At 41.4% G+C, this 22,764-nt stretch overlaps 1 protein-coding gene across 1 annotated transcript; it reads right to left on the bottom strand.

Moving 5' to 3' along the window:
* Positions 1-2,466: 2,466 nt before the first annotated feature.
* gpr37b (G protein-coupled receptor 37b) lies at positions 2,467-21,929 on the bottom strand. Its single transcript, XM_020644041.3, has 2 exons — positions 20,157-21,929; positions 2,467-7,231 (listed from the first exon to the last, which is right to left on the bottom strand). Exons 1-2 carry the CDS (start codon positions 21,183-21,185, stop codon positions 6,413-6,415), a joined length of 1,848 nt encoding a protein of 615 aa, XP_020499697.2. The 5' UTR covers positions 21,186-21,929; the 3' UTR covers positions 2,467-6,412.
* Between the last annotated feature and the right edge of the window lie 835 nt (positions 21,930-22,764).

Here is a 22,764-nt window from a genome sequence, read left to right as displayed (position 1 = left end):
GCCATGTTGGGACACACATGATGTTACTCTGTTTTCAAGTGTTACGTCAAATAACAACGTCATTAATGAAAGTATAATGAAGTCTATACCTGTTATAAATGTTATTTTAATTTTGATTTAAACTGAAAAATACACAAAAGCGTCCAGTTCTTAAAGGGTTATTAGTTTGTGTGTCCTATTGAAGCAAAAACAAATCCTTGAATCTATGATTGAAAATTGGTTGCATCTTCTCAATGTCAAAGCTAAATGTTGCAGTTTTTAGATACAAATCCTCTCTTATGGCCTTGTTTTTTTCTTCACTTTCCCTCCACGTCTCTCCAAACCCTCACTTTCTGTCTTAACATGAGACACAGTGAGAAACAGAGAAATAAAAGACCTCCACCTCCTCCCAACAGTGGGAGTGAGCGCTGTCCTCTGGGGGAACCCAGTAAGATGTCTTTGGAGGTTGTTGCAGAAGATTTATGGCATCTTCTCGGCGTTACAACGTGACATCTCACTCTCTTTCAGGCGTTCCTTATCACAAACACAAACCCAGGACGTCGACCGCTATCGTCATCGCTGTGTAACGTCGTAGATGAAACAGACAAAGAGAGGGCGTGTAGGATGTGTTGGGAGAACAGTGATACATGGCTGATGAATATTTCAAGGCTCCTCTGTTATGTGAAGAGGAAGGAACATGAAGACACCGGAGGATCTTACAGAAATCAGGACATGAGGACACACACAGAGACTCAGTCCCAGGTGGAAAGGGAGTTTAGAGGTTTTTTTTCCATCTTTTAGTTTGAATGTTTTTGACTTATCACAATATATGATGAATATTGACCCTATATTGATTACATTTCGTCAACTTTTTCTTTTTCTTGTTGGGTATGACTAATGGAGCTCAGCGTGAATTCAAGCAGGAAGACAGGTTGTATTCTCTCACACATTTATTCAATTTTCTTCATTCAATTTAGCCACTTCCTCTCTACCACTTCCTCCGGGATCAGCTGATTTGAGGCATTTACTCTTTGAGTAATAATCCAATCTGATTCTGCCTCAATCTCTCCCAACCAATCATCCTGCCGCGGTCAAATTTTAAAATCTGTTCTCTCTCTTCCACAATTATTTTGTCATTTCAGTTCGATCGCTGCATCCCTCCTCCGCCCCAGTCACCTCCATTCCAGCTCAGCAGGACGTGAGAGTTCACCTCATCACATCCTGTAATCTTCTATCATCACCACCATCACCAGTGTCTAGACTCAATGGGGGGGGGGGGGGGGGTGTCCTATCCTGCTGTCGGCCTCATTACCCCTCAGAGTACATGAAGTCGTCATGATGGAGTCTAACCCCCTTTGCACATTTATTTCCTGAATTTTTAAATAAATAACTGTTCATTCTTAATGAAGTCTCTCCTGATTGAAATACCAGATTTGGTCCAAAAACAACACTGCAAGCAAAATTATTTTCTCAAACCCAAAATAAAGCCCTTGAAATGTTAACATAAAGAGCTTGAGATAGAAAAAGAAGCGGACAGATTAGAATAAATTCACGATACTGAGCAGACACTGTTTCAACAGACACTATCACTACAGTCAATGATGGATGCTGACAATAAGTAATCACAATCTGAGAGCCGGAGAGCACAAGTTGAAGATAAATGATTCTACTGAAGGAACATCCAGAACAAACTCTTTGCTCAAAATGAGGGAGTTGTTCATAATAAATGCAACAACTACACCAAAGAGTGCACTGCACAGCCACAGTGCATATTACAAGAAGTCCTTAAGAAAGTGAAAATTAAACTGCACAAAGCTCAAAAGGGGTTTACAAAAAATGTCAGAAGAACAATCAAAAACGCATGCACGCACACTCACGGTGGACGACAATAACTTCATGAGAGCACCATGTACCACTCATATTTTACTGCAGAATCACCAATCAGCAGTTTCCTATTTGTTTTTATATACTTTGTGTTGACATTCATGTTTGCAGGTGAACAAAACTGACACCTGTTGCATAACAGTGTCATGCAAAAGTCTGAGTTGCTTCCTTTACTTTGGTTTTAAAGGTCCTTACTGTGCTGCTTACCCAAGTATCACATATGAACATAAATAACACAACATGCATTTATATTTATATTCATGATAGTTGCAAGACGTGTAAAAAACGACCTTGAATAACACATTCTATGATGTTGATGGTCAAAATACACACTTAAATGGCACCAATATGGCCCAATATTTTTTTCTGTCTCTCCCAAGTTCTACAACTATATGGAACGGCTATATAGGAACGCCCTTTATTGTATCCATGACAACAATACTGGCTTATTTCTTTGCTCTGAATATTATTAAGTCGAGTGAAACAATGAAAGATTAAATGGCAGGCAAAGCCTTTACTTTCTTCAGGTATAATCTGAGAAATTGTTTTGCAGACATCTCACAGAAAAGAGGAACACAAAATAAACCAACACAACAGAAATAGTACATTTAGGATTTTAATATACAGTTGTTTTTTTTAAGATAAAGTTCTTTGATAAACAAAGGGACAGTTTTTTTGGCTATATAAAAAGCTATTTAGAAACCTGTGACTAGACTTAAAGAGACAATAGTGGTTGTGTGCTTACATTATCAGGTATCAAATACAGACACAATTTGCTCAGAGTGAAGAAGATACTCACAAAACCCAGAAGAAACGTCTCACAGACTGATTTACACAAATCACTTCATCAATAGTTTGAACCACGTTACTAAACACTGAGCCATTTAGAATGAGCTATGCTCCCAGAAATATGCAGAAAAAGAGAGTCAGGTGCGGAAGGTCGTTTTACACTCAAGTTTCATCAAATAACAGGCGGGAAATCCCAGGAAGGAAATAAAAAGCCATTCAGTTTTCAATGTGATTTACTGGTAGAAACATAGCTGGTGCAAGGACATAAACTCCCTGGACAGGATTACACATTGGCCCCCAAAACGCTGATAGCAGTGGTTATAAAATGAGTTGTCAAACTTGCTACAGGGCATTGTGTTGCAGTGTTGCGAAGTTCCTGTCCACTTCTTCTATTAACTAAAAAAAAAAATGCAGGCAGACCCAAACAGAGGTTACATTCACCTGGATCTCTTGGCGCTCATAAACTGGATTTCATTACAGCCAAAGGGTTGCTGCCTCTGGACATTGCAGGAGAAACAACCTACTGTATATCCACATTTTCAAAATAAAAAATGTGCCTATACAGTATTTTCAACATTATGTGCCTCAGCTGCTTCCAAACTTTTTGTGATTTCTGTTGCTGTAATACTCTTCTTCCTGTTTTGATGGAAATTAAGGTAAACTGACCCCCATGATAAGAGAGACACCCAGAGATAGTGTGCTACTCCCACAAGAGCACGAGAGACAGACAGAGAAAAAGGTGTTTGGCAGTGCAGAATCATATGCAAAAGATTCATCGCAATATACAGTTTACCAATGAACATCACACCTGGGTCATCACAGAGTTTAAACCATTCATCTCAGTTACATAAATTGATGTCTAACACACATAACAAAGGCTTTCTAGAGTAGTTATGGTCATCTTCAGAAGATCTCAATTCACCTCTAAGATACAAACTATTTGTCCCAAATGTTTGCGTTGTTCGGAATTCAGAGTAACTTCAATTACCTGCATTGTAATGAGCTGTAGCAGTGGTTTGAACCTTGTTTTGTCCCAGATCTGATGGGTATAAGATTAAGAAAACAGATTTACAGTACAATACACTTGCAAATTGTATACACTGTGAAAAACATTTCTAAGGTTCTCCTTAAAATCTCAAGTAATTAAACTGCATAGGGTATTATTGGTCAAGAAACAAGACTTTGTTTTACACTAAGGCTGGCCCAACACCCTTTGTTGGGCAGATGTTGCTATGCCTGGAAAACGTTCTGTTCTTGTACGCAACAATAACAGTGGTATATTTACCTCTCAAAAATTCTTAATAGTGACAAATAACCACAATCGGAACGTGTCGTCCCCTCAGCCACTGCCTGACGCCCAGCCACCACCATCGGGCTCTGTGGTCCCCACAACCACCGCCGTCCTCATTCATGTACGGCCTGCTCCGACCTCCACCTCAGCGGCGAGGACGTGTGGACAACAGGAACGCCAGGAATACAAAGTAGAAATCTTTCCTCATAGTATCCCATAGGCCTATGCCCTTTTGTAACGCATCTCGGAATAACACTTGTTATGAATTGCCGCTATACAAATAATGATTGATTGATAATGATTGAAAAAAGGTTCCTAATTTCAGACAGAAGTGTTCTTTTATTTTGTCCTGTCAACTTCTTCATTTAACACTGTCCCCAGCTCTCGCTAGCTAGCTTAACTAAGCTAACATCAGCAACACTTGTTAGTTAAAACTCGCAGTGTTTTCTTAATTTAATTTTGAAAAGTCAAACTTGGTATCATCTTTGAGTTTATATCCACCCACATGGTAGCATTTCATTTTCAATTGTAATAAATAACTTGTATGAAAACTAAAAATTATTAGTACAAATATATATAAATTCCCCTCATATTTACAGCCTAGCGATTGTATTTACAATGAACATTTGGAGAATTGGCACTTTTTTGTTACAATAATTAAATAATGTGTTGTGACTTCCTAGTAAATGGTTGATAATTGATGTTCACGTTTACATAGCAAAACTAACTACCATAAATAATTATTCTATTCCAGTGTAATGGTTAGAAATTCAAATGCTAGTGTTTTATTGCATTATTGCATCTCTACATGTTAAGTATTAGTAATTAGCATATTTTTTGTATCTCAGTGATATTAAAACACTGAGTACTTGCTGTGATTTAAAATAAAGGGTCGCCATACTTGCTGTCTAGGTTTCACACAAAGGTAATGCTAGCAAAAGCAGGGTTCACACTCAAAAAATCTCTCATAACTGTGTACATGGCAGCTCTGTGATACTCTGCATTGATTTTTTTTCTCTCTCTCAAGCCACTGTATTACATTTATTCGAGGGTCACAGATAACTGTAATCTGTCTTCTTGACCAAAAACACAGTCCCCAGCTCAATTACTTGCGATTCTAAGTTGAACCGATGGACCTGTTGTTTACAGCGCATTCATCATAAGAGCACCGAAGAAAGTGTACAGTTTATATACAGCCCAAAGTGTAAGGCGTAACATGATACAACAGTGTAGTGCAGATTTTTATATTCAGTCCAGTCCATGCTGAGTCCATCCCTTTCTGTTATATTCCACTCTGGTATGTCTTTTCTGTCCAAGTTCTTCAATTGAATCCGTAGTTTCTAATTTGATTCCATTCCACTTCATTCAACTCTTCATTAAGTCCATCCCAAACATCCCAATTCCTTGTAGATGTATCTCTGAGACCAGCCCAGTTGTGTTTAAGTCTGCTTGATATTTTTCAGTGTAAGTATTGTTGTGTACATGGGGAATCCACTCTCCTCTCTGTTGTTCTCCTGCAAACTGTCATTACTGCAGAGACGCGCTGCGCTAGTTTAATTACCATAAGCCTTGATCCCATGTGTGCTGCATTATATGAACTGTACATTTACAGCTGTAGAGTCTGTAAACAAAGTCCTGTAGGTCTATAGGCAGTATCAGCCCAATTTTTTTTAAATCTGGGTGGTGTGTTAGTATACAGAGCTGAATTCCATTTCCTGTTTTTTTTTTTAAAGGACACATTTTGAAGGGGATTCACGTTGATTATTTCTCCCTCAAGATATCAGTGCTCTTTATCATTCATGTTGGCCTTTTTAATTCATCATGACAAAGAGTCTCTTTCATTGAACGGGTCATTTTGTGACACATCCTGTACAATCTGTAGGCTATATGTACATTGTAGAGTACAGTATACATTTTTTTTTTACCTTAACCTGTCAGGAATACAACAAGGCCTGTGGGAACTACAGCATTTTATTTTTTTTTTGCTGTAGAATAAGATAATTCTAAGAAAACTGATCTGATTTAAATCCCTTGAGAAGATCCAGACATCATTGGGGTTCAGAAGCCATCCCATCTGTCCAAAGATATTTAGGCATACACGGTCTACGGCAGGGAGGTTTGTGAGTTTTAAAGGATTCAGGCTGAATTGCTAAAAATATGTACTGACCCTGTTTGAAGAGCACCCCAGGGTATGAGTGAAAAGATTTTGCTTTTTTGTTAGCTTTCCTGTAAAATAAGTGTTATATAGTGACTGTAAATGTACAGTATTACTGTAAGGAATGAACACTGAGGATGTAGGACACTGGCTGAATGTGATTATTCAGTGTCCGACTTTATCCATGCTCCAATTGAAAAATGTGATCAGATCAGGTAAGGCAAATCTCTCCAAGCCAAGCCAAGTCCGACAAATGCTAGCCAACGGCTAGTAGCACGCAGGTGAAATCCCCATCCCTTATGAGGAATGTCTGTTTAGCAGTTGGAGCCTGCCGGTGTGTAGTTACTGAGCTCCCTGCGGATGGTGCTGAAAGGCGACAGCTCAAGCTCAGTGGTGCACTCGTGCTCGTTGTCGTCGCTGGCCGTCGCTGAAGAGGGGGCGTGGTTACAGCAGCAGCAGCAACAGCAGCAGTCCAGGAAGGCCCTGCCCAGCGGACGGCAAAGAAGAAGCAGCAGCGCAGGCGTGACGGCGGCCCGGCAGAAGAGCAGCAGCTGGGAGAGAAGGTGGAGCACAGACATGGTGTGCTCAGGTACACCTGCTGCCATGTAAGCCGAAACAATGTTGCAGATATTCTCAGGCACTACACATGCGCCGTACACGATCGCTAGGGCTACAACTGTGCAGTTCATCTGGCTTTCAAGTCGTATCTGCTTCTTGTTGCTGCGCACACTTGCCTGTTCAGCGCGCCGGATCTTGCGCGCCGTCACCAGTGAGCACCCAATCGTAAAAAGGGTGGGGAGGCAGAAGTAGCAGCCGAAGCACCACCACAGGCGAGCTCCCTCATATGTCAATCCCAGCACGTAGAGCATGTCAGGAAGGGAAGTGGATATCCTGATAATGCAGCGTTCGACGGGAGGCTCGTCTGGCATCCCCGTGTCCTCGGTTACCAGCTGTCTGATAAGCAGCTCTGGTAGGGCCAATAGGAGAGCACCAATCCAGATGACAGCTAGCTTTGCAGTAGTGGAGGTGCAATTCTCAATCATCTCGTAGTACATCTGGACGTTGGTGGCTGCGCGGAAGCGGTCAATGCAGAGAGCGCACAGGGTGAAGGTGGTGACACCGAGAGAGGCCACCTGAGGAGAGAAAGACAGAACACTTTAAATCAGAATCAAAAGCTAAGTGTTTCCTATGCAGGAACTTTCCCCCAGGGACAAGCAACTGAAGGAGGTACTAGGTGCAATTCCCCCAAATTTCTAAGGTAAAGAACTTGTTTTACACCCCACAAGGTCTCTGCTCTACTGTGTGACTCACGCACGACATAACCACTAGGCTATTGGTGCTGCTGCAATTTATATTAAATAATAAAAAATCATAGAGTTGTGCAGTGGTGATGATTTTTACAAATGAAAAATAATATCGTAAACCTACATACAACAGATGTGTCTTTTGTTTTGTTATTATATTTTGGGGCCTTTTTGTCTTTACTAGATATGACAGCTTGAGAGAGACAGGAAATAAGAGAAGAAAGGGGGGTTGACATGCACTAAATAGCATTGTGTGAAAACAGTGTCAGGATCAGGAGTAGGACATGCAACTAGTATGCATCGCATCATATGACCAGGATTTAAGCCTCCCTCTGTACATATGGCGCCTTCTCTACAAACCAGAAACCTGGGTGTAACGAAAGCAGCCTTCTCTTTATAGATCTTTGAAACTTGGAGGGAACAAAAACAGACTGAAGGAACTTTTTAGTCTCTTAAAGAAAAGCTCCTGAGATTAAAAGTGCCAAGAACTTTTAAGTACTTCTTCAGTCTATTTGTCCATTATTTGCAATTACATTGATGTGGTTTGCCATTGAATGATGGTGCCTTTGGAATTCTGAGTTTATCTAAAAAAATCTATACACATGACTGAAGGGAAAAACATATAACAGAAACCCTCAGAGTTTACGCCAACAGCAGATAATCTGCAATCCATTATTTAGCTGACAGATGGGATGAGATGTGTGCAATATTGAAGTCAAGCTTGTCAGGTCTTCAGTCTTTAATGAAAAAAAAAAATAACAATGAACTGACAAAATTATCTCCAGTGCAGAAAGTAGAAGTAGATCCACTGACACACAAATAAAGGCCTTTCTACCAGCTGACGAGTCAGCCGCTTGCCCATAAATAAACAACTGGACACACTGTAATGGCATTGGCCTGCAGGTGCACCTGACAGTTGTGTAATTACAAGCACTGGTGCAACAGAAGCACAATGGAAGTCTGTAAGCTGCTATTAACACTGTGTAACATCTCTGAATGTGCGTGTGTGTGTGTGTGTGTGTGTGTGTGTGTGAGAGAGAGAGAGAAAGGAAAGCAGACAGAAATAGAGACACAGCCAGCAAGTGACACAGTGGATTATAAACTGTTGTCACTGCATTCATTCATTCATTCAAATGTATTTTCACACCCCTTCTTCAATGGTAGTCGTACTAATTAACGGACTTCCTAAACATTCCATTGTTTTCCCGATTGTGTGTCAGTCAAAATCTCCTTTTCTTTTTTTTTTTTTTTTCTTTTTTTTTTTTTTACAGCTATTAGGCAGCATTGCTTTCGCATTCTCACAGCAAAAAAACGTCAGCGAGCTCATAAATTTCCACAGCATGGGAAAGCATCTGTTGGATTAACAGCCATTTTGGCAGAGTGGGCACCCTGCAAAGCAATGCTCTGCAGCTGGAGTGTGTGTGCATGTGTGTGTCTGTCCCTGCATGAACCAGCTCCCTCTATGGTTTCGCCTCCAGCATCAACTCTCCATCCTGCCTTACCTTCCTCATACCTTTTCTCACTCTCCCTTATCGCTCCTCTTTTTTCTCTCATTGTGCTTTGTTCCACTTTACATACCCCTCCTTCCTTCTCGCTTCCCTTCATATCAAATTTAATTACACAAGCCAGCTTCCCAGATGGCCCCAGTGAGCCTCGGCTTTAGAGCTCTAAACACATACATCCTGGACAGATATAGATGTACACACTACATACACACTGCAAGATGTTCTGTGTGTGTATGCCCGAAACACACACACACACACACACACACACACACACACACACACACACACACACACACACACACACACACACACACACACACAAACTGACCCCCTGACACACATGGATATCGTAACCAGGCTAATGAAGAGCGACCATGCGAAACAGGGAGGAGAAAGTGGGGTAAACAAAGCACCAACAGGCTCCAGCATCCTTCACTGTAACTAAGGTCTATGTGACTGTGCTGGGGGGGGAGGGGGGAGGGGGTGGGGGGGTACTACAGTTTGTCACCTGCCGTTTTGCTAGAATCTTGTGACTGTCATCGTAGCAACCTGTTCTGCAATATAGCCAAAGTGCAACAATAATCATTCATTAGGTATTCAAGTGAGGCAGCTTTACTCCTAAGCAACTTGGAGTAGCTCTAAGCCAAGTGTGTTTATGTGAGTAGTTTATTCACACTCTGGGCAGATTAAGTCTTTACGCGATTTGGGCAGATGTCAGAATTTAAGTGCACTTGCAAGATGTTGTCATCTTGCAGTGAGTTCAGAAAGCCGTGCAGTCAAAACCAAAGAAACTGCAGAGCCTTGGCAGCAGTCTTAAGCTGAAGGCCTATTTTCATTAATATGACGTAAACTTGTAATTTTTTAAAAAACAAAACAGAAAAGGTACAATTTGAAGAGCTTATAAATGTTGATAAAGCTCATATGAAGTTGTTTGGATATGATTTGGGTTTGTTGAACGCATAAAAAAATCGAGAAATGTTCCGATACCATTTCTCGCTAACTGAGACAAATATGTAGACTTCCATATTTGTCTCTATACCCCTCTCATAGCAGTGTTTAAAAAACAGTGCTTACTACTTGTCATGCATGGATGTGATAAATATTGCGATCATTGTTGTGGTCTGGCTCAGTTAACCGAAGGAATCCTTATGTAGAACTTAGGTGACCACCGAAGCTAACATTAGCATGAGCCCTGTGACGGACTAAGAACATAGAGAAACCATGAGTTTAAGCATTTAACTGCATTATCACATTGATTCACCTGTTTTTATTTAACCTTTAAAAATTCAGCTTTAAAATGTGTATTGGGAAAGCAGTGATTGCATATATTTTTCTTGATTTGATGCGTCATGCTTATGGTGTTGTATGCTTTTATCAAAAGATCTTTAACTTGATATCCGTTATTTCCTGCAGCCTGCAAGTGTTGATGTGCAAGGGTTAGTGATTGGAGAAATAAGTTGATTTTCAAGGAGTGGTAAACAGATTTTATTGTCTTATTGGCTAATTGGTGGTCTTGCTGATATCCAGAACACCATTTTAAGCGGTTTGGGAGAAAATTGGATAGCTTTCAGAGTGACTCTTGGGGATGTACTTAAATAAGAAGCAAAACATACAGTAATTGGGCATTTATTCATAATAAAAAACAAGCAAGTTTTAACAGAATATGACATGAAGTAAACAAAAAGGAAATATTTAAGTTGGTAGCATATTCTGGTGCTTACACTTGCAAAAAAAAACTCTAGACGACTTATTGAATTTTCAGGGTGAGCTGAAAGTGTAAACAGACACATCTTTCACTCCGACTTTTCCTGTAATTATTCCTGCCAGCCCCCAAGTACATTTTCCTGGTGAAGTCAGGGTGAGCTGACGTGACCTTAGAGTGTATTCATGCAACCAGTGTGATCTCCATGCACGTTAGGAAGCGGCTTTATCATGTTTTCTGTCCGCCGGTATGTTCTCCTATGGTCTTTTGTTGATTTTGTGAACTATACAAAGCATTACTTTAATCGCAAAATTGCTGATGTAGTCAGACTCTGTTGCTTCGTCTGCCACTTCCACTTCATTCTTCTTACTTCATGTCTTGCCTCCATTCCCACTCTCCTGTCTGACATGGATTGTCTCCCACTGTGGAGTGCATATGTGAACAAGCTAATCGGGCAGATTTCCGGGTCAGCCTGCCCGAAATGTTCTACATATTTTCAGAAGGTAAAATGGGAAAACAGCTTTATTGTTTCAAATTTCCCCTTAAACTAAAGGCACTCTGATCCAGTCAAAATGATCAAAATCATTTCCACTATGTGACAAAAGGAAACATTAGATTCAGTTTTTATTATGCTCTAGTGTTTTTCAGGCAATGTCCATGAACAAATGAGTAGCACTCTGGTGCACCTTTGGCACTTATGTTGAAACAGAGTTTGACACAGACTCATCTCCAAGCAAACCATAATGAAAAAACCTTTCACCTTCAATTTGTTGCTGAAACAGATACATGGCAGCTGTGCTCACTTGATTCTCTCTATTATCCTGAAGTGTGGATACCTTTCACTGAAATTATTCTCTCTGCGATTTAATCACCATCTCCCGTCACTATAATGTTGCCTGCTCAGGACGGATATTTTAGTTTTGAGGTGCTTTTGAGAACTTCTAGTTTGCAGTTTTAGCTTTTTTGGAGTTGAGTAATTTGCAGTTACACATGCACACCAAGCAAGCACATCTGTAGTTCCATATGTGATAGCTTTAAGTAAGCAAACACACAGGTATACAAATACCCATCCAGCATACATGGACAGGTGCTTGCACATCCTGAATATTTCATGGTTTGAACAACAGGGTTGGAACGGCTTTAAAGGCTGTCATGGAGGACCAGGAGAGCCAGCTTTGATCAGCGTGTTTGGGGCGGAGAGCGAGCGCAGGGTGAACAAGTGAAGCTTTGTGCTACAGGGGAGATGACAGATAGAGAGTCCAAGAGTCAGGCCTGGTGGGGTGATGAAGCTGTGTTTGTGGAAGGGGGTTATGCAAATGAGAGACCGAGAAACAGGGACAGAAGAATGGAGGGGGAAAAATGAAGAGGAGTGGGAGAAAAAGAAAGAGGGGAAAAATAGAAAGAAAGAATAAAAGACATTGCAGAGGGACACATCACATGAGTGAGAGACAGTCCAAAGTGACAGGAAGAGAGCAACAGGTCATCTTCAGAATGATTAACAATGTTAATGTGGCATTTCTTCCAAACAGTGGCTTGACCCTGTCATGTTCATGTTCATTTCACCTGCTTTCAAGATGACAGGGTTGCCTCAGGGTTGAAAATTGTGTTTTAAAATATTATAATTTTAATCTGACTACTTATTTAAAAGTGAAATGCATTTTACTCAAGTGAACAGGATTTTTTTTTGTGAAAAGATCGTAAGCAGCTTATTGCCAAAAGTTGAATAAGAAGCTCAATAATACATTTTTGCGTCTCTATAGCCTACAACTGGCTCGCTTGAAAAAGCAGCAGCAGAACCGTTTTGGAGTTCTGTACATTTTCTTAACCTGAGAAACAGTTTGCCATATAGCCTTTTGTAAAACAAACTTGCTAGCTAAGCGCATTTGCTAGTTGTCCGTAGTTAGTTAAGAAGAGTGACATAGGCATACTCCTTCCGTGTCTGTAAGCTAAATAAAGCACAGGAGCCAGCTAGCTTATTTACCAGGCGCTTACTTACTATGGCTAGATTTAAATTAGTAGTAGCCTATTTCATTACATGTCATATTCTATTATTGAATTGTGGTTTAAAATTGTGTACCTTTTCTGAAAAACAGTCTGTCATATTGCCCCTGTAAAACCATAAAGTGATATTTCTTTGTTTCATCACGTTTGGTAAAGAGATAAGCCAACTGTGTTCCCCTGTTGCTGTTAGCATGTTAAGCTAGGCTAACCTACTTCTAGCTCTTTTGTATAGACCTGAGATTATTATCAATTTTTATCATTTCTCAGCATGATGGGTGGTATTATACACAATAAATAATTTCCATCCTATTGGAAAATAGGATGGGGACTTCCTAAAAGGAATCAAGATCAGGTTCAGTTTTTATTACATCTACATTCTTTGACCTCCTTTATTAGTTCAGGTCAGTTTTGTTCTTCATAGTATCCGTTTTCTATCAACCTTGGACATCAATGGCTCAAAATAAAGAATATAATTTTTTTTATTTCATTTACAACATGTTTTCCAGGTTCTGGCTGTCCATCTGCACAGCAGGTGAGAAAGACATTTTCCCTGAGTGCTGTTTTTTAACAACGGCCCATTAACTTCCTGATTAAAGGTCCCATGAGCTGGTGGCACAAAGGTCTCGTATTATTAATTGGGTCTTAACAAGGACCGGTGGAGCCTGTGTGGCCACATTGTGACTACAGTCACTGTCAAGGGTAATGGGTGTTATCAGGTGATGAATGGGCTAATGTGAAAACACAACAACACACACATACATGCAGCCTGATCGTAATGAGGAACAGAGACAAAGGGGCTATTCCAGCTGCAGTCCTGTTCCTAGGTTGAGTGTGTGACCCAGTGCAGGCTCCAGCAGACCATAACTCTAACCAGAGACACTGCTCCTGACAGCCGCCATCCCTCTCACAGCTGGGCAGAGACAGGAAACTGATGTTTGTGTGTGTGTGCAACTAAATATGTGTGTCTGTGCACATCCACAGTTATCCAGAATATTTAAATAAAACATATGTTTCATTATGGTGGGTGTGAGTGTATTAGGACATGTGGTAAAGATATAAAGAGAGGGGGTGTTGCAAACTACAATGAATAAGCTTAGAAGAAAGACTGAAAACATGGAAACAGCTAGCTTAGTCCTTTCCAAAAATAACATGCCACATATCACCTGTAACTCTATAATTGGAGCCTTGTTATATTTGTACAAAGTTGTGGTTTTAAAGGGGGTTCCACATCAGTGTTTGACAAGCTACTTGGAAAATGTAAAGCCCTAAGCTACATGTTACTTCTTATTGATAAAATAAAGCTTTAATGCATTAATCCCCTCTGAGAAATGAGCTAAGCTACAGCAAAACTACCTTAAAAGGTCTAAGTGTTTTTTTTTTTTATTGAACCAATGTCATTCCAAGTCATTGCCATCATCATAATTTCATTAGGACCACTCATGGGACCATTAATGTTATCTGCTTACATTAAATACAAATAAATGTGTTATCAACATATTTCAGATAAATTATTTTCTTTATTTACTTTTTTGTAAATTTCTTTCATTCTGTCCTTTACCTCTACCACACTTCTTCATCAATACAGAAGCTAAGCTGGAAGAATCGCATTAAGAAAACATGACACTACCATCAAGCTCCTGAGAAAAGTAGACTATTTTGGGCCAAGTACCATAAGTCTATACCACCATGGGGCTGCAAGACACCATGTGAGGTAGGTAGCTGCTGGTTGTGGGTTTTTCAACAGTTCCTAAATAAATGATTAACATGGGGCGCTGTTGGCGCAGTGGTTAGTGCGCGCGCCCCATGTATGGAAGCTGTAGTCTTCCAAGCGGGCGGCCCGGGTTCGGATCTGACCTGTGGCTCCTTTCCTGCATGTCATTCCCCACTCTCTGTCTCCCTGATTTCCAGCTCTATCCACTGTCCTATCTCTCAAATAAAGGCACAAAAAGCCCATCAATAAATCATTAAATCTTAAAAAAAAAAAAAAAAAAAAAATGAACATTCAGTCTTTTACCTTTTTTTTTATTCTAGAAACAAAGCCGTCTCTACTAGCAGGGAACAGAAATCTGAAGGAATTCATGAGTAAGAATAAAAGCTCCCATATATCTTCGTCATTCTTGAATTAAATTAGGACCAATTGGTACAGTTTCCTACGATATGCTGTTGCTTTCTGCCTGCTATGGTCTTTACAGTGTCTGAGCCAGTTCCTTGCCCACAATACATTTCTCCTCCATTAAATTAAATCCTGACTTGTGGCAGATTTCCCCTGGACATACAAAAATGAATTTACTTCTCAGTGTGCTGTATAGCTGCTTAAAAAAAGTCCAGTTCCAGGTCATTGATCCCTGTCTAAGAGTGTTACGTTTCAGGCAATATAAAATGCAATCGCTTTCATATTCCCTTTTCTTCTTTTCTATGGCGTCTGCCAACCTGTTACATGTTGATCTGAAACTGATATGCTGTTCTTGTTCTTTTTTTATAGCATCACAGAGCAAAAATTCACACAGAAAATCATCCAATGAATATTTACATGAATATTAATTTACATGGATAATTATCAATTTGGCTAATTGGAACTAACAGCAAGCCTAATCTTCACTTCTGTTGTTGTATGGTGTTGTCTCATCATATAAAGCACAATATCTACTGATCCACGGACAACGAGCTGACTGAATGGCCTCATCATGCATTATGTAGAGCAAGTAATTATAGACCCTGAATAATTTACATATCTTCCAATTAATGACCATTCACATGCCTAATAGATGGGCAGAGGGAAGGAACTAGTTGCAATGTGTTATATTATATGTGTGTGCATTCAGTGAGTATGCATAAATGTGCCTGTGTGTGTGTGCCCAAATGCTTTCACACTGTATGTAAGTGTGTTGAGTGTGTGTGTGTGTGTGTGTGTGTGTGTGTGTGTGTGTGTTTTCCCCCTGAGGCCTGCTTCTAATCACTGATAGCTGATGCAGAGAGAGAGGGGGGGAGAACAGCCGTGGGCAGTGATCAGTGCAGAGAAGGCCATCCCACCCATCTGGAAGATCAGCACACTCCGCTAACTTTGTGCATGTATATGTGTGTGTGTATATGTGTGTTTGCTTGTCTTGTCTACAGGCTAGATATGTTGACATATAGACAAAACAGACAGATAAGGATGAGAATGGATTGACAGGCCATTCTCTTTCCTCACTTTACAAAAAAGGTATATTGGACTAGAGTCATTTCTGGGTGCTGTATTCTTCAGCTTTTTATTTCAACATTGAGTTTCCTACTTGGTTGTCAGTGGCAAAAACACGGGACTTTTATCTAGGTGACTGGGTCTCTACTCCTGAAGAAACCAAAAAGTCAAATCTGAGCTCCTCGAAAAGTTGACTTCCTTTGTAGTATACTTTAGTCATGTAGCATACGTATGCTAAATCTGTACTATGTTAGCATTTGTACCGAACAATTATTTTTGGTCCCTTAACCTCACTTAGTTGTTTCTATGTTCCAGTATCCTAATATTCTTCTTTCATCTCCTGCATCTATTCTAATACCTAGTATGAGCCCAATTACTCTTCTAATACCAGTGTGATTAAAAAAACATAGGCTACATCAAACTGATCAATAAAACTTCAAATCTAACCAAAAGTTGTTTTTATATCTTTGTTGACTTCACTGCTTTATTTTCAAAGTCTTACTTGATATATTATAGTGAGCTATCTGGAACAGGGACTCCGAATTGAAATACAACATAGGGCCACGAAGCAAGCTGCCATATTATAGCTGTAAGTGAGAATGTGTGGGTAGATAGCAGGCAATTGGGACTTTTTTCATCTAGTTTTTAAAATATTTATAGAATGAAAGTTTTTGGAATAAGGGAACACATCAAAGGTACCTGGACTCTCCTGGTCCTGTGAAATGTCCACATATTCCAGGACGTTACAGAAACATGAAGAGAAACCAAATTTGTGTGAGTTGGAGGAGTGAATGCGAATGTGTCAAGCTGATGTATGTCCTGCCATTACCACCAATTTCAGCACAATACATGGGTCTACCTCTGGCCCTGTGTGGCTCCATGCAGCTCACTCTCTTCCCCCCCTTTTCCCCAATCTATCACTTTCCTCAGCCTATTTCCTGCTTCGCTTCAATAATCTGTTTCTCCCTCCTCTGCCTGCTGAAGCCCACTGTACCATATAAAGACGGCCTACCATATTGTACAACACAGCAGCAGCCAGATGTATATGAGGCACACATACTGAGGGATTCACCACAAACTTGAGTGTAACATGATAAAGTATGACAGAGAAATGCAGAGAGAAAATTTGAGCGAAACATTTCAGCAGCAGAACTTTCCGTACTCCATTCTAGCACATATAGACTCAGTTACACATCCAAAATGCGACTTTACGCTGATGATAACGTCCTTTTTTTTATCTACAACTAAGGACATACAATATAACTAAAGTTGTACCATATTTTTCCATGAGGAAACACATTTTTGCACCTTTACTATTTAATCGATACAAGCCTTTGTTCTTCATACTATATAGCATTTGGTAAAAGCAGGCCTGTTAGTGGAAAGGCCAATACACCACAGGGGTATGAATGAGCCTTTAGAGAGTTGTGAGATTTATGTCCCACATGATGTTCACAGCTGTAATTAGCCGTAAATCAGGGTTAAGAAAGAGTTATGTCTAGAGAGCGGTACAATGTACAAAGATGACAAAATTACAATTGATTTAGCCCTAATAATGTTTGTCTACATTATATATAAGATATAGTTTACCGTTGTACATCTACTCTTTCCAAATAAACAGATGTTTTTAGCAACTAAACAGCTCAAGATGTGCAGTGTCTATCTGAGTGAATGCAAATGTGTCAAGCTGATGTATTTCCTGCCATTACCACCAATTTCAGCACAATGCATGGGTCTACCTCTGGCCCCTCATGATGTGCAGAGTCTATTTGTTACTGGCATCATCATAACAGCTTGTAAACAACTGTGATGTTATGCTGCTAAACATTAACCAACAGGCCTCCGCCAATAAAGCGCAGTGATTTGTAAGCATCTCTTCATTTAGAGTTTATGAGACAAAAACGTTTTAATCTCACAGGTTTACAGTAGCATGATTCTAAATGAACCTTGACAAATGACTCAGTCCCCCCTCTGGCTTATAAAATGCTTGCTGCACTTGTTATTTTCTTTACTTTAGCCTACTTTCAAGTTTAATCCTAATCAGCAAGCAGGTGAAGAAACTCAATTATTGCACATTAGTTTTGGCTGTTTTTTTTGCTGCTCTGTACATCATTTCCTAGAGGAGTTTTATGCAGCATGAAACGAAAGCGTGTCTGACATTCTGGCTGCAGCCCACGTCTTTTATTTTGTGCAGAATCCTTGCAGTTTTCCTGTCATGTTTCCTCACATCTCACACCTAAGAATCACTTTCTCTTTGAGGTTTTGGAATAGTCCAAGCTCTACACAACACTGAATAAAACAAGGTTTACTGAAGGCACCGCCAAGGGAGGCTCACTCAGGGGACTGTGATAAAATATCTATACCACATTTTCTTATTATGCATGCACACACACATGAAGTCTGGTTTTCGTATGAGCCTGAATGTGCCTGTGAGAATATTGTGTGTACTTTCAAGTATGTGTGACTGAGTTTGTGTGTCTATATTTCAGGGCAAATGTTCCCGTCCCCGGTGACTGAATTTGGGTTACGTGAAGAATAAAGTCACTCCATAGGGTGAAAGTGTGCGCCTGTGTGTGTTTCCCTGAATGATCCACAGGGAGAGAGAGTGAGCCCCCGGGCTGCATTACTCATGGCCTTGTTTGACACATGCACCCAAACACACACACATTCTGAGGACACCATAAAACAACTCACAAGCCCCCAGTACTCTTTTTCTGATAGATATGCTCGATAAAAAAAAAACACACATCCTAATACACATACTGTACCTTGCATTCTCAAATGGGCATTTGCACTTCCAGTTATTAAATCACATCCTGTGGTTCTTTGGTAGCTCATACGCAATAACACAGGGAGGGGGGCTGTGTGTCACTCTGATCCCCAAGTAATTAAAACACATGCACTCACAAGGCGTTTGCAAATGACATGAGATACTGCACATGTATTACAGTATGTGGTCAGTGAGGAAGAGCTTGGATGCAATATTGCAGCAGCAAAGACAAAATGGTGCAAATGCCTGTAATCTTTCTGTACTTGTTAATAACTTGGAACACTGCAAATACAAGTATGCATGTGAAACTTCCAGTGGCTTGACTCCAGCAAAGAAAATGGCTGATACTGCACCAACATTTTAGGTGACTATGACCGCAAAAAGGATATGTATATCCATCTAGATGTGATCTGTTTTCATGCAGACCTATCAGTGCAATCATTCCTAAATCAAGAGGCTATAAAAACTGCATTTGAAGACACAAGATAACTCTGTCATCTTTCTGCTATAATGCCTAAAATAATCTTTTTAGTGAGGAATTTGTTGCATCATAGCTTTTTGTCTTCCTTGAAAGCAGAAGGAGGACAACAAAACACCTTTCACCTGCTTGTATTATCACTGCAAGACGTCACAGCCTGTCTGGAGTCTCTGGAGGGTGGGGCCTGCCCGGCTATAGAAGCTAAAGAAACTCTCTTCCCTCTAATCTAGTCTTCCCTGGGTTTGGTTACATTCTAGGCTGATTTTTCTTTTGCTGCAGCACACAGCAAATCTTGCACTTACTCATACACCTCAGGCAACACCCAAAACTCCTCTGCATTCAGTTTTCTTCAGTCTATAATTTAAGATGCATTTGGGTTAAGATAAGCCTTTCAAACCTCCCTTTGTATTCTCCCTTAAGCTATATGACAATGCAGCCATTCAAAGCGAGCTTAAGACCCCCCTTTTAAACCAAAGCACCTTGTGTGAGTGAGTGTGACACTGGTGTAGCTGCAGTGAGGGTACAAAGGGAAGCGTGGACATGGTGTGTAAATAATCTGTGGAGGATCCACCACTGCAGAAAAACCAGAGTGTAAAGGACAAACATGAAAAAGGACAAAGTGGGAGAAAGAGCACCAGTGTGTGAAGGTCAGGGTAGACAGGATATAAGTGATATTATGTTAAATCCTAATGTGTATTCATGTGTGTGGGTGTGTGTATTTTTTGTGAATGCCTTAAGGGCTAGGTGAGGCTCTTTAGTGACTAACAGAGTCCCCTTGTTATCGGCTAAAGTGACATCCTATATGTTTATTATCTGGCCGGCCAGGGATGTTAAACTGAAACTCTGAAAGTCCATTGACTCAGGAAACAAGAGTGTGTTGCTTCATTTCCATCCCCCAGAGTGAAGCACATTATGCCCTATTGTCACTCCTGAGGTGTGATCACATTCAGACAAGGTTGCTGATATGTAAATGACACTGGTTGAGCCCCGTTTACCATCTGTCAGAGGGAGATACTGCCTGGAGGCATTGCTTCAAACGTCTATTACAATGCGATGTAATCGCCCATGACACATTCAGGGTATACTACAAATAAAGGGGCAGGATTTAAAGTGAGTTTACCTCCACATAGGGCACAACTTTGCAGGTGAATTCCCCCAGCAGCCAGGACTTCGTCAGCTCATGAAACACCACCATGGGCAGGCAGAAGAGGATGAGCACAAAATCCCAGACAGCCAAATTAGCCAGCAGCGAATTGGAGATGCTCTTCATGTAGTAGTTCTGGCACACGATGCACAGGATGGCGATGTTGCCCGCTATCCCAACCAGGAAGATAACCCCTGAGACGCACGTGATCGCGTAAGCGCCGTAAGTCTCGCTCGTCACCGGGTAAAAGGGGTTCTTGATCTCGTCCCCGAAGTCCTGCGAGTTTGGTGGGGTGATCGGTGTGGCGTCCCAGGGGTTCTCCTCCCTGAAAGTGAATAACTCGGGCCTCCTGGTGAAGAGGTCAAAGGGCAGGTCGGTGGAGGTGAGGGCCACCGGCTTGGGGACGGGTTCCCACGACGACGCGTGAGGCTGAGCCAAAGCCGCCGCGCTTTTATTCTGGCGGTTTTTCCCCCACCTCTTCCAGGCTTTTTTCTGCTCGTCTTTTGTGCCTCTCTTGTGCCTGTCGCCTTCCTCGGGTCCCCCTCCTCCGTCTCCCCGTCCCATTGAAGAGGGCTTAGCCGCATTGTAGTGTCCACCTGCTGGCGTCCCCGTGCCATTCAACTTTATCCTCCTATTATGGTGGCGCGTCGGGCCCAAATGTGAGCCTGTGTTGGGATCCTCCACGGGTGTCACAGTCCTAGTATAGTCGCGTTTGTTGTGTCCAATCCGCCACGTTTCCTCTGCCACCACCCTCTTCCAGGGGTGAGTGGAGTTAAAAGTCCCCCGGAAAATCGCGCCCTCCGCCGGGGATGCACCTGTGGCGTGCCCCGGTGAGAGCGCACGGTCCCGGGCTTTATTTGGATGACTCTCTCGGAGTGACCCATGCAAACTCCTGGAAGAGTATGTGCTGCTGTTGCTCCGTGCCCCTCCGTTATATCTTAGTGATAATACTACATGTGCATGTGCCAGCAACACAAATAACGTCCTAGGCTGCAGAATCTGCATGATCCAGGAATTATTGCGCGCAGTTCTTTTTTAATCCTCACAAGTCAAGTGCATCCTCGCATCTCAGTCAATACCCATGTTGGAGGCGGTGAAGAGGGGGCGGTGGGGGGAGAGGAGGGCTCACTCCTGTAAGTGAACAGCTGCAGTCATGATCTGAGCTCTGCAAACTTGTAAGTTAGAGTCCGATGTCTTGTTGTGCACTATGCAGTAGTCGCAAAAAACCGTCCCCCTCCTGCAATATTCACTCTTGCTTTAAAAGTCTTGACAATACCGAGGAGGACAGCGAATCCACCTTGAATGAAAAATAAGAGAGCACGCGAGGGAGATGCTGCATATCCAGACACAGATTCCGCACAAACACCCAATTTCCAGCTTCCAAAAAGATGATTCTCTCTGCCTTGTGTATGCGTTAGTTTGGAGGGTTGGGTCGCAGCGGCAGCAGCAGAAGCGTCAATGCGGTGCAGTCCGGGTAAAGCCCACTATGTTGTGATGCACGAGAGTACGGGGAGAGAGAGAGAGAGAGACAGAGAGAGGGAGAGCAAGAAGAGGGGTGGAGATGGGTCTGTTTCTCGTCCCTTCCTCCCTCCGCGTCCAGCGTCTTATACCTCCTTCTTTTTTGAAGACCGTGCGCTGGAAGAAAATGGTGCTCCCCTGGCGGCTAACCCCGATCTGTCACTCCTCATCCATCACGGAGCATCCAGCAGCCCCCCTGAGCAGACTATACGGCTACAGTCTCTCCCTCCCTCCAGGCAGACAAGCCAGCCACGCCCGACAGACGTGCTAATAAATATATTAGCAAGCTTCGAGTTTTTTTTTTTTTTTTTACGCACAGGCGGCGCTGTGATATCGACGGAGTTGGACAAAATCGTGCCATTTCATCTTCTTGTCTGATTTGTTGAGGAATAAACCTGACAGAATTGAGAGCTTGAGTCACTTGATCTGAATCAAAAGCAACTCTTGAAAGAAAGAAACTGTTTCATCTAATATTATCATCCTGATTGACCTGTGCAGCTATGACAGAGACTGTAAAAAGCTTTCGATTCCCCCCCTTAGGCAATTTGTGTATTAGTTCGAAGAACACATTATTATTCTCACACTTAACATTACACGAGATGCAGACCAATTACTGATGATTATCACGATTTCACTGTTGCATATTCACTGCAAGAAATCCCCAATCTCCTTGAAACAATTTATCGGATAGACGATATCATCTTTTTTTTCCAGCTGTGACCCACGTGACTCCTTAAGTTCAAAACCCCCAAACATGCTCAGTTTGCATGTCTTCAAGCAGAGCAATCTTTGAAAGTGATCTTCATCCAGTTTGTGTTTAATCTAACTGCAGGGGATATGGACGTTGATTGTGACTTGTTCTGCATCTGCATGAATCAATAACTGAATCATATCTCCATAAATTTGCTCTTTGATTCAAAAAAAGAAGCTTTGAAGCCATATAAGGTGTACCATAGAGACATTTACTGTAACCATTCATTTGAAGGCTGCAGGAGAAAGCCCTCGCTAATGTGCAATGTGCAGCAACATCTTTAAAGATTGCAATGGCAATATGTTGAACTATAAT

The sequence above is a fragment of the Labrus bergylta genome, chromosome 23 (assembly GCF_963930695.1).
Source record: "Labrus bergylta chromosome 23, fLabBer1.1, whole genome shotgun sequence".
In the NCBI taxonomy this organism is placed as follows: Eukaryota; Metazoa; Chordata; class Actinopteri; order Labriformes; family Labridae; genus Labrus; species Labrus bergylta.
Note: the sequence above shows the minus strand (reverse complement) of the source record. Positions and strands in the feature narration are given on the sequence as shown.

Excerpts from the sequence above, each read along its gene's own strand:
- gpr37b (XM_020644041.3), bottom strand. The coding sequence starts at position 21,185 with ATGCAGATTCTGCAGCCTAGGACGTTATTTGTGTTGCTGGCACATGCA. Across the intron at positions 7,232-20,156 it reads AAGTTGTGCCCTATGTGGAG|GTGGCCTCTCTCGGTGTCAC; the intron begins GTAAACTCACTT and ends TTCTCTCCTCAG.